This window comes from Histoplasma capsulatum (genome assembly GCF_000150115.1).
Source record: "Histoplasma capsulatum G186AR genomic scaffold supercont2.5, whole genome shotgun sequence".
Lineage (NCBI taxonomy): Eukaryota > Fungi > Ascomycota > Eurotiomycetes > Onygenales > Ajellomycetaceae > Histoplasma > Histoplasma capsulatum.
The window spans coordinates 1,012,962-1,024,333 of NW_025544805.1; the positions used below are offsets into that span (position 1 = coordinate 1,012,962).

An 11,372-nucleotide genomic window follows, 5' to 3' on the forward strand; every position below is an offset into this window, starting at 1 on the left:
GTCACAGTACAGAGTAAGCCGAACTAAGAGATGGCAGAAGTAGAGGCTACCCACGCCGTTCCCGCCCCACCGGAAGATCGAGACGAGGAGAACGTGGTGGTTGACCCGGCTGTATGGACATCCCTTGATCCCTGCCTTTGCCTGGAGTGGTGTTAACCAGCTGGGAAACAGATCAATGACTCGGATTCTACCTATGGAGATGAATTGTGTGCCCATTTACTTCTCAATTTTGCTTGACAAGATGTACCGCAGAAACTGACAAAACATGACAACAGGTCTGTGTATACTGCATCAGTGACATCAAGTGTAACTAACTACCAAAGGTTTGTTGGCCCGCAATGCTCTTCAATCTCTAGCCATAATGATCAAATTGTTTGTATTGACAGAGACCACAGGGAAAACGGTATAGACCTGAGAGACCAAACCTGAAATAGTATCGTACTTATTCTTCTTGTGCATATGTGCATTTGTAGGTAGAAGGTATCATGCCTATAAAGAAGGACGTGAGTAGTTCTTTCGTAAATTTCTTGGAGAATCCTCATTTAATTGCGAATCGAATGTCATGCATCTAATACCTCGTTAGGATATCTCTTCCCCAATGATGAGCGGGAAAATGACAGACTCGACATGCATCATGCCCTCATTCGGGTCGTTATGAAGGATAGGTTGTTCTTCTCCCCTATCGGAGATTCCCCAGGTAGAGTCATTGATCTCTGTACCGGGACTGGCATCTGGGCAATTGAATTTGGTATGCGCTCATATATCTATATATACATTTTAATGCTATTTGCAATCTGGGCTCAAGGCTAACCATCTAAATTTCTAAGCCGATTTGTTTCCATCTGCCGAGGTAAAGCATATCCTCCAGCAGTTTTGCAGCTTGCTTGCTATATGGGAAGCTAGTACCTTACTAAAATCTGTTTCTTCTTAAGATTATCGGAAACGACCTCAGTCCTATTCAACCCAGACTGTTGGTCTCGCTTTGTCCAATTTCGCTCTCTAGTTTTTGGTGTCTCGATTGCATTCTAACAAGTGCAGGGTTCCTCCGAATGTTAAGTTCATAATCGATGATGTCGAAGACGAATGGGGTTATGAGAACGATCCATTCGACTTTATCCACGCTCGATACCTTACCGGTACTTTAAAAAACATGCCACGTTTGCTAGAGCAGTCATTTGCGTATGATTAAATACCTTTACCATGTCACGTTTAGGATTATTCAATGCTGAGAATTATATTTCCACAGCTGCCTCAAACCTGGCGGATGGGCCGAGTTCCAAGACTGGGATGCGATGGTGCAATCTGCGGACGATTCAACAAAAGACACCAGTATCGAGCAGTATTTCCTCAACACCCTTCCTGCCTTTGAGAGCGCTGGTTACAGCACTCGACCGGGAAGATATCTCGAGAAATGGATGAAGGATGCCGGATTCGTTAACATTCAGGTTCACAAGCACATCGTCCCACTCGGAACGTGGGCGAAGGACAAACGCTATGTTTGCTTTCCCTATTTCGCCTCCTCCCCGCTCCTTTTCCTATTCTCAATCACAACAAATATCTCGATGGACTCATGGGTCCTAGGTGTAGAATATCTTAACCGGCTACTAACTTCTCCCCTTGCCTTAGAAAACAATCGGTGCCTACAACCTCCTCCAGTTCGAAGAATCTCTGGAAGCGAGTGCTGTGGCTGCATTGACCCGTTTCCAAAATTGGTCAAAGACAGAAGTCGACATATTGATTGCGAAGACGAAGCAGGATGCAAGGAACCCGAAGATTCATCCCATATTCCACTTGTACGTATTACCGCAGCTCTGTTACCTTTTGTTTTCCTTTTGTCATTCCCCCTCCAAAAATTGATGGCTTTTGGCTTGAACTAGTCTCATGGCTGACTCCTGTATTTACAACTCGCGAGTGTAGCTACGTTGTTTTTGGCCAGAAACCTGGGAAGCCAAATACTGACTGATTTGTTTTTTGCTTCATTATTGTCAGAATGGCTTACGAAGGGAACTGCGGATGCCATCTCTATTGAACCTTCATAACCCCTCATACATATGCATCCGATATGAGAATATTAAAAGAATAGTCATATTTAATTAACTAGTAAAGTTGTTTTATTTTTACATTCATTATCGGATTATGCTCATGTAAGACCGCATGGCTGATTGGTTCCAGTGTCCCAGACTGTAGACCTCGACATGTATGTGCCGTAAATAAAGAGAGACACGCAAGACTCAGGTAATTAGATATAATATAGGAGATGTCTATAATTCGGCAGCAGATACTCGGTAGGAACCATAGATCGAGAAAGAAACCGAGCTACTGCAGCAGCACATCCTTTGATGAGTCAGCGCCAAGGTTGCACATTCTCAATATTTGTAGCCGAAAACCGCTCCCACCGGAATTGGTATGTTTCCCACTGGGCTACGGGTAGTATTTGTGGTCGGGTTATAACCCGGACGCCGCCATGTTCGCGGTCCCGGGATGGTCCGTTTCGAATACGGAATTGAAGCTACAAACGGAATATAAAGCCAAACCAGTGCTCACACCTGCCCAGCCGCAGGCTTCTACAGAGCCGAATGCCGAATCGAAGAAGCGAAAAAGAAAGCAGGGAAAGAGTCTCAATGGCCAGGAAGTCACCAAGGCGAATGTGGATGAAATGTGGCGGAGGGTAATTGAAGGGGAAGCACCAAGTTCAAGCGAACAGAGCCGCGCACAGATGAAAGCACTGAAAAAAAGGAGACAGTTAGAAAAACCGGCAGAGGACGGAGCAGTTGAGGGATTGAAGGATAAGGGCCCTGACAGGGTCAAATCGAAAGATGACTCTACCTCCGCACTTGTGATGAAAGGAAATTCAAGTGGCCCGTCCAAGAAAAACAAGAAGCAGAAGCGCAAAGCAGATAATAATGCTCGACAGATGAATGGTGCCGATTCACAAGCTCCAGCGGAAGTCGACCCCTTACCTCCTGCTCCCCCGACATCCACGTCCCTCACACCTCTCCAGAAATCCATGCGCCACAAGCTCCTCTCTGCCCGATTCCGTCACCTCAACCAAACCCTCTACACCACGCCGTCCAGCCAAGCCATGGAGCTCTTCACCTCCAACCCAGAGCTCTTTGCAGAATACCACGCAGGATTTACACGACAAGTTCAAGAGTCCTGGCCCTCCAACCCCGTCGACGGCTACATCAGCACCGTGACCACCCGTAGCGACGTCCGCCTACCTAATCAAAAGGGCCCTCACAATAGAAAGCTAGATAAAAATGAGCGGAGAGCTGCTGCTCTTGGACCCTTACCGCGACGGCCCAACGGGTTCTGTACGATAGCAGACATGGGCTGTGGCGATGCGAAATTTGCACGGGTCCTAACACCGTCAGCCAAGGCTCTCAAGCTCAAGTTGCTCAGCTTTGATCTCCATGTGGCCGACCCGTTGATTACGAAAGCGGATATTGCGGCGCTGCCGGTTGGAAATGGGACGGTCGATGTGGCTATTTTCTGCCTTAGCTTGATGGGGACGAATTGGGTGTCATTTGTTGAGGAAGCGTGGCGGGTGCTGAGGGCGGATGGAAAGGGTGAGTGTTGGGTTAGTGAGGTCAAAAGCCGATTCGGCAAAGTTGCTCGGAGGAACAAGATTGGACAGAGGTCAAGTGGAGTAGGGGCTGCTGCTGGGGCTGGGAAGAAGGATAAGAAGAAAATGAATAGTAAAGTAAACGATAAATTTGAGGGGGAGTCGGCTGATGACGAGGATATTTTTGCGGAGGATCAGGTCAATAACACAAGGGATGAGACGGATATTTCTGCGTTTGTGGAAGTTCTGAGGACTCGTGGGTTTGTGCTTAAACAGGAGTCGGTGGATAAATCGAACAAAATGTTTGTCAAGATGGAATTTGTCAAACATGGACAGCCCACAAAGGGCAAATGGGCTGTCAATGTGAATGATGCAAGGTTTGGGAAGAAAAAATTTATTGAAAATGGCGAAGGCAACGGGATGACACCTGAAGAAGAAAGTAAGGTGCTTAAACCGTGTGTATATAAGACCAGATAGAATTCTAATTATCTGCCATTATGTTATAAGTTACGTTTCTCTTTGAGTCTCATCGGCTCTAGTTCAGGTAGCCTAACTGGGAACTAACAGAGGTCTTGTATTTTTCGAACATCGAGGGCAACCTGTCGTCGTAATCGCCAAACATCATAGAATTTCATGTTAATTTCCTCCCAAAGTCGACACAACACGTCCCATTTCTTCTTCCCCGTAAATTCGGAATCCCATATCCTTAGTCACACTAGCCAACTGCACATTTTTAGCATCCAGCTTCTCCTCCATCACCTGCTTCAATGTCTTTAGAACAAGGGTCTCGGCTTCTGCCAAGGTAAGGGAACTGTGATATTCAGTTTGAAGTTCCGCTTGCGCGCCTTCACTTCCAGAGCCGATGGCTTTGGCATCGTATCGGTAGAAAGTCCCGGATGGTTCAGCATGATATCTACATACGGAGATATTATGTTAGTACACATATCGCTTCTTAAAAGTCAATTAATTGCCATACAGTTGTGGCCCACTCTCATCATAACCCGCAATCAGCAGCGCAACACCAAACGGTCTACTCATCACGCTCTCCTCACCATCAGCACCCTCGCCGAATCTAAGCGCCAGGTCGCATATAGCCTGCGTGCAACTTTCAACCTTCAACGGTTCTGAATAGTTAAAGGCGTGATTTTGACTCTCGACACGAGCATGTTCAACCATTGACCGGGCATCGGCCTGCAAACCGGACATTGCGCATCCAATATGCCGGTCTATCTCGACAATCTTCTCCACAGATGACGTCTCGAGGAGTGTTGATGTTACCCGCTTTTCGACACCAAGGACGACACCTTCTGAGGTTGCGACCTGTGTATTTTCCGTTAAGAGAGGGGAGGGGGTTATGTCAGATAGGGTGAAGCCGGCGAATATAAATGAAATCCAAGAACTCTAAACGTACTCCGATTGCTGTTGATCCCAACTTTATAGCTTCGAGCGAGTATTCGACTTGGAATAGACGTCCTTCCGGGGAGAAGGTACTGTAGATAAAGGTATATAAGTAAGAATCGCGCTTTTCATGAGCAATTTCAAACGAAATCCATCAGGCAGCCTTACTTGATGCCACGGTCTGTCATGTGTTAGTTAAATGAATAACCGTAGCATAAAAGCGGTAGGGTGTCTTTGAGCTTACCATACTCAGACCGTGCAATGAACATAGTGAGCAGATGATTCGAACGGGAGGAAATGCAAGAAAATGCAACCAGCAGATAAGAGATAGAAATTCAATGTATCAGCAAGAGAGTGTCTGTATAGCTGTAGGGTCTGTCTATCCCGGTTGCGGCTCGTTTGGTTGTCAAACAGAGCTCCAAGTTTGGCTTAGCTAATGGCTACGCAAAGCCGCAAGTGCCTGAACAATCCCACGCTAGCCCTAAAAGGGACATGTCGACTTCCAAAGGTTCACCAATATCAAACTGCTCACCAGCGGGGAGACAACAAGACGGGCATTTCATTTATCCATCGGTGGGATTGGTAGCTCCAATGACAGGCGATAATTATGACTTCATCTTCTCCCTCAACCATAAAACCTTCGACGTCTTTCCATGAACGATCAGCTAGCCATACAAATGGGTCTCGGTCACGCGTTTCTTCTGCTCGCGTTAATGGGAAATCTACGCGATATGGGCAATCCACGCCGGCGGATGGAAAAATGCCTACTTCGCGAGAAGGTACGCCAGGGGTAGGGGCGAGTCGGATGAGCAGAGAATATAATTCAAGCGAAGTGCGCACAGAGAGAACGCAGGTTACAACGAGGGAAAGGGTCCAAGTCAGGTCCAAGAAACAGCCTCCAAGTTCAGCATCAGTGCCAAAGAGCGATTGGGAGAAACCAAAAGCGAAGAAGCCCAGTCAAAATGAGGTTCCAAACCCCGTTGCTAGGTCAAGGATGAAGGAGAAGGAAATAGAAAAAGAACAACCAGAGGGTCAGTTAATATCTATGTGAACTAATTGTCTTGTTATGTGATTGAGACTGATGAACTTTTTTGGTCTCTATGATACAGCGCCTTGGGAGCCGCAAGCAAATTTAGTTCCGCATTCGACCGCTCCCCTTGCATGCCGTGTATCTGTGCCTCCCCTCTCGTCGCTGGCTCCGCAGGCACTACGCCCACCACCGCTCCGGGAACTAAATATGGAGGCGCAGGAGGCCTCAATTCTTGAGGACCTACTATTTGTTTTCATGGGATACGAGGGCGAATATATCCACTTTGTCAACTCCTATAATCCGTCTGAGGAAACAGATCGCTTAATTGGACCATCTTTTCAAATAGAACCAGGCCTTGAACCTAGCTTGAAGGATCTTACTCTTTCCATGCTGAAAATGGCAACCCACTACAGCGCCATGGAGGCCTTTGTAGAAGTTCAAAGCAGGGCGGAATTTGGTGCCGTCAACCATGCCCTTTGTGCTGCAATACGCAAGTTGCTAAAGGACTATCTTATTCTAATCGCCCAGTTAGAAAACCAACTTCTCAATAATAGTAATTTTACATTACATGTTCTCCACCTCCACGTCATGCCGACCAGCCAGAGTATGGCTCAGCTCTATGCACTTGGACAAGAGCTACTGAAGAAAAATTCACTTCTGGTCCAGGAATCTGACGAGTCAGTTGATGATTTTGATGATGTGGAAAATATCCTTGAACAATTGAGGGAAGGGGGTGAACTAGCTCCCGGGAGCATGTCCAGCAAAAAGCTCTGCAAAGGCGGTAATGTTTTAGGAGTATTAACTCAGCGACTTGCGACTTTCTCTGGCGATCCAACGACGGGAACATTGCTTCAGACTCTGTTGCGCGAGGCTAGCCGCCCATATATGACCATGCTAAACGAGTGGCTGCACCAGGGAGCCATCAACGATCCTCACGCGGAATTCCTCGTCAAAGAGCAGAAAGGCATCAAGCGTGACAAACTCGAGGAGGATTATACCGATGAATATTGGGAGAAGCGATATACCATCCGTGACAGCGAAGTTCCCCCCCAGCTGGACACAGTCAGGGATAAGGTTCTGCTTGCTGGCAAGTATCTCAATGTTGTTCGCGAATGTGGGGGGGTTGATATCAGTAAAGAGATTCGAGATGTTCCTCTGACTTTTGACGATCCACGATTTCTTGATAACGTAAATTCGGCGTACGCATATGCAAATGCCTCCTTACTCAACCTTCTCCTAACAAAAAATTCTTTGACGACCCGATTCCGCTCTTTGAAGCATTACTTCTTCCTTGACCGTTCTGATTTCTTCTCTTACTTTTTGGAGTTAGGGGCATCGGAGCTCCGTAAACCGGCAAAGAATGTCAATGAAGGCAAGTTGCAGTCTTTGCTTGACCTCGTTCTTCGGCAACCTGGTAGTATTGCTGCCCAAGATCCATTTAAGGAAGATGTGAAGGTTCGCATGAATTACATAGGATTAACTAAATGGCTCATGCGCGTGGTAAGTGTATCTGGTATTGATCAGGATAACCCAGATGGCGGGCTTGAAAAATATCAAACCCCTGCTCCACAAGTTACAGAGGAAGAAAAAGATATTATCGGGTTTGATGCCCTAGAACTCGACTACATGGTGCCATTCCCTCTCTCACTTGTTATTAGCCGCAAAACCGTCCTCCGTTATCAGCTCATTTTCAGGTACATCCTCTCCCTTCGCCATCTAGAAACATTACTCGGAGCCTCCTGGCAAGATCACATGAAAATGCAGAGCTGGCGACATAGATCATCGGACCGAAAACTCGAGCTATGGAAGCGAAGGGCTTGGACATTACGCGCTAGAATGCTCATATTCGTGCAGCAGTTGCTTTACTTCTGCACAGCCGAAGTAATCGAACCCAACTGGCAGAATCTCATGGACAGGGTGAATGGCGATGATGCTGATGGGACTGAGGTTATGATAAATGGGACAAAGCAGGTCAATCGGACTGTTGATGAATTGATGCAAGACCACGTTGATTTCTTAGACACTTGTTTGAAAGAGTGCATGTTAACTCAGGGAAAACTGCTCAAGGTAAATATTTCTTCTTTACCCCCCTTCCTGTTTTTCATTACAATTATCATCAGGTTACTTAAATGAACGATCTGTCTAGATCCATTCCAAACTCATGATCTGCTGTACTATGTTCGCTTCCTGGACAGCATCGTCGCTCTCACGCAGTCTTGTCTCTGCGGATCCAGATCTGTCAGGGCCTAGCTCCAAACCGAGCATCCCCGGCTCCGATGCCACTAAGGCGTATGATGCCACGCGCCTAGGCAAACTTGAGGATACTTTAAAAAGATATGAAGATCATTTCAATCGACACCTGAGGATATTGATGGACAGGTAGGTCATAGCTACATACTCTCGATTTAGCTACTCTCCCCTGATGGAAACTGATAATTAACTGCCTGCGCGTGTGTATAATAGCTTGAACTATTTCGCTGCTACTGAAAGCGTAGTTTTGCTCAAACTGGCCCATTCTTTGAGCACGATCTGCAAAGAAGATTGATTCAGCCCCAGAACCGCTGGGAACCTATATTTTCCCATTCATCATTTTTCATGCTTGACGCTTCGATCAAGCCATACTACGATATATTTATGGATAGTATTGCTCCAGTTTGGGAATGGGCAACTTGTCTAACTATATGAAGCCCGCTCTCTAATCCAACCGGTCCACTGAATTCTGGAACTCTGTCGCGGGGAATCGACACGCCGAATCTGTGGATAATTGGTATACATGGAACCACCGCCATGATTAGTCTTAGTCCCCTTTAGGATGCGGTGCTACCTGTGTCAATCAGGCATATTGTTTGTGGCATAAATGATTGCAATCGGATATATTGCTAGGACGAGGTAACCATGCACTCCATGAAGCCCATACGCAAAAGCAATGGGCCCAGGGTTTTGTAGGCTCACACATCTCAGGATCGTAGCTGACATTAGCGACCAAGGTCGGTGGAATGTTTGAAACAAAGATATTGAGAAAAAGATCAATTATGGCCAATGTCCCAATTGGACGAACTTGCCGAAACGAACGCAAATGGTGAAGGAACAGTGGCGAAAAGTGAAAAGAATAGATATCTTGAAGTTGGCCCCTCATGGCATTAAGGCTGCAGGAACCTCCACGGCTTGTTGCTTTCCTATATGTACTGTACATTTCATTACTCTAACGAATGCAATCTAAACAATGTGGTATACAGTCTCGTTTTGTTGTTGGGCTCAACTCCAGGCTCAACTTCGAACTCTGTATTATAAAATCACTCTCTGAAATGGAATTTATCTTGACATGCATGTACTCCTCATATGTATATATAGGACGTAAGTGAAATGCCGCTACACTTCAAGTAAATCCTAAAGGACAAGCAAACAACCAGCCATATATACGTCCTACCGCACTCCTTTTCAATGCTCTGAGACGAAGACACCAGCCATCCCCATGCCCTAAATGAAATGAAATACATGGTTAGAGCCATTCCTTACGTTTCATGGCAGTTCCAAGGTGGAAATCGTCCACGGGGGAAGAAGGGGCCCAAGCACACTTACAGTTCCAACACACATAGACGTCACCGCGAGGCGCTTATTCTGTCTCCGAAGCTCTGAGAGGGCTGTCACTACTTGACGAGCGCCAGTACAGCCTAGGGGATGACCGATGGCACTGATGATTTTAACAAATGAATCTTTAGCTAGAGTCTAATAGTGCGCAGGATAGGATGGGATTATACGCACATCGCACCACCGCGAGGGTTTACTTTTTCAATATCAAGACCGAGTTTATCGACACAGTAGACTCCCTATGTAGAGTGGTTAGAATAAAATGCAATAAAATAATAAAGAATATATATGTTTGTGGCGAAGTCCATAGCTGGTAAAACTTGTCCAGGGTATTTTGACATACCATCGAGGCGAAAGCCTCATTGATCTCAAAGACATCTACATCCTCCTTCTGCAGGTTGAGCTTCTTCATCATCTTCGGGATCGCGAGTGTCGGGCCGATACCCATGATCCGCGGCTCCAGACCGGCAACCGTTGCACCGCAGAATTTGCCAATGATGGGTTGCTCCAGCTCCAGCGCACGAGATCGCTTCATCATCAACACCGCCGCAGCGCCGTCGGTGATTTGCGATGCATTACCACCAGTCGTACGGCCGGGCTTCCACTGCGGGAAGGCCGGGCGGACCTTCGCCAGGCTTTCGGCAGTGGTTCCGTAACGGATACCATCATCCCTATCCGCGACAACTTCCCTGACCTGGCCTGTCTTGGGATCCTTCACCTTGACTCTGATGGGCGCGATCTCGTCGACCACCCACCCACTCTTCTGCGCCAATTCAGCTCGTTGGTGCGAGCGCGCAGCGAAATCGTCCATCTTCTCTCTGCTGATGTTGAATTGGCCTGCGACGTTCTCAGACGTATGACCCATTGGCATCTGGTTTTGAGACGCAATGGGGTGATTGAGCACGGCTTCTGAGACGGCTGCGGCGCCATTGCTCGGTGTTGTGCTCATGCTCTCTGCGCCAACGCCGATGCCGATATCGATTGCTCCGGCTTGAATTTGGTTGGCGATCTGCTGGATGGCGAGCAACCCGGAGGAACAGAAGCGGTTGGCAACTGACACAGAGGTAGTTACGGGATACCCAGCGACCAGGACGGCGGAGCGGGAAGCGTATGCGGCAGAAGGAGCAGACACATTTCCGACACAAACATCTTCAACAAGGGATGGGTCGAGGTTAGATCTCTCACGAACAGCCTGAGAAGAGATATGGTGAGCTGGATTTCTCCATTTTTTAATCTCACTTTTGTTTCATGTCGATCAAGGAACTTATTTATTCAGCTTACAGTTAGCAAGGCAATCATAAGGTCATCAAGGTGTGTATCCTTGAGAGCTCCCTTGCGAGCTTTGGTGAGAGGGGTCCGAATAGCAAGAGTGATAACCTACGCATTTCATATCCTGTCAGCGTTCGAACGAGAGAAATGTCAGCTATCCGAACGGTGGTCTTACAATGTCATCGGGATTCTTTGCCAGAAGCGCCTTCCTTGCCCGCGAATCTCCAGCTTGGAGATGGCCTTGAACCGAAGAGAGCCTCTGCTGTGCAGACGCCATTGTAGAAGTTGTTCGAAACAAAGCAGGCAATGGTCAATTGATGAATATCATCATATACCGGCGTTTTAAACAAACGGGAGAAATCACAATCATTCTGATCATTATACACAATACTTTGTTACCCATCCACCCCACTTCGGCAGACATGGCTTTCGCACCAGCACCTCGGCTTTGACCTGTGGATATCCTCACCAACGCTTCAGGCCAGGGCCAGGACCAAACAGCAGATGCTGGCTATGCAAAGC

General features: G+C 47.2%; 5 protein-coding genes across 5 annotated transcripts; 3 read left to right on the top strand and 2 right to left on the bottom strand.

Moving 5' to 3' along the window:
* Positions 1-30: 30 nt before the first annotated feature.
* On the top strand, positions 31-1,963 carry HCBG_04291 (uncharacterized protein; the record flags this gene model as incomplete). Its single annotated transcript, XM_045431340.1, has 9 exons — positions 31-111; positions 276-306; positions 474-503; positions 584-748; positions 828-850; positions 1,004-1,179; positions 1,247-1,496; positions 1,627-1,793; positions 1,918-1,963. The coding sequence occupies 9 exons, from the start codon at positions 31-33 to the stop codon at positions 1,961-1,963; spliced, it is 969 nt and encodes a 322-aa protein (XP_045287893.1).
* Positions 1,964-2,459: 496 nt separating this feature from the next.
* HCBG_04292 (ribosomal RNA-processing protein) lies at positions 2,460-4,069 on the top strand (the record flags this gene model as incomplete). The annotated part of the gene is made up of 1 exon (XM_045431341.1): positions 2,460-4,069. One exon carries the CDS (start codon positions 2,465-2,467, stop codon positions 4,040-4,042), a length of 1,578 nt encoding a protein of 525 aa, XP_045287894.1.
* An 87-nt stretch (positions 4,070-4,156) lies between these two features.
* HCBG_04293 (proteasome component PUP2) lies at positions 4,157-5,232 on the bottom strand (the record flags this gene model as incomplete). Its single annotated transcript, XM_045431342.1, has 5 exons — positions 4,157-4,478; positions 4,542-4,885; positions 4,977-5,055; positions 5,132-5,144; positions 5,208-5,232. The coding sequence occupies 5 exons, from the start codon at positions 5,230-5,232 to the stop codon at positions 4,202-4,204; spliced, it is 738 nt and encodes a 245-aa protein (XP_045287895.1).
* A 338-nt stretch (positions 5,233-5,570) lies between these two features.
* HCBG_04294 (spindle pole body component alp4) lies at positions 5,571-8,538 on the top strand (the record flags this gene model as incomplete). Its single annotated transcript, XM_045431343.1, has 5 exons — positions 5,571-5,994; positions 6,073-7,493; positions 7,518-8,060; positions 8,140-8,372; positions 8,457-8,538. 5 exons carry the CDS (start codon positions 5,571-5,573, stop codon positions 8,536-8,538), a joined length of 2,703 nt encoding a protein of 900 aa, XP_045287896.1.
* Positions 8,539-9,267: 729 nt separating this feature from the next.
* HCBG_04295 (3-ketoacyl-CoA thiolase) lies at positions 9,268-11,205 on the bottom strand (the record flags this gene model as incomplete). Its single annotated transcript, XM_045431344.1, has 6 exons — positions 9,268-9,470; positions 9,573-9,684; positions 9,756-9,820; positions 9,925-10,773; positions 10,863-10,958; positions 11,026-11,205. The coding sequence occupies 6 exons, from the start codon at positions 11,125-11,127 to the stop codon at positions 9,432-9,434; spliced, it is 1,263 nt and encodes a 420-aa protein (XP_045287897.1).
* Positions 11,206-11,372: the final 167 nt, after the last annotated feature.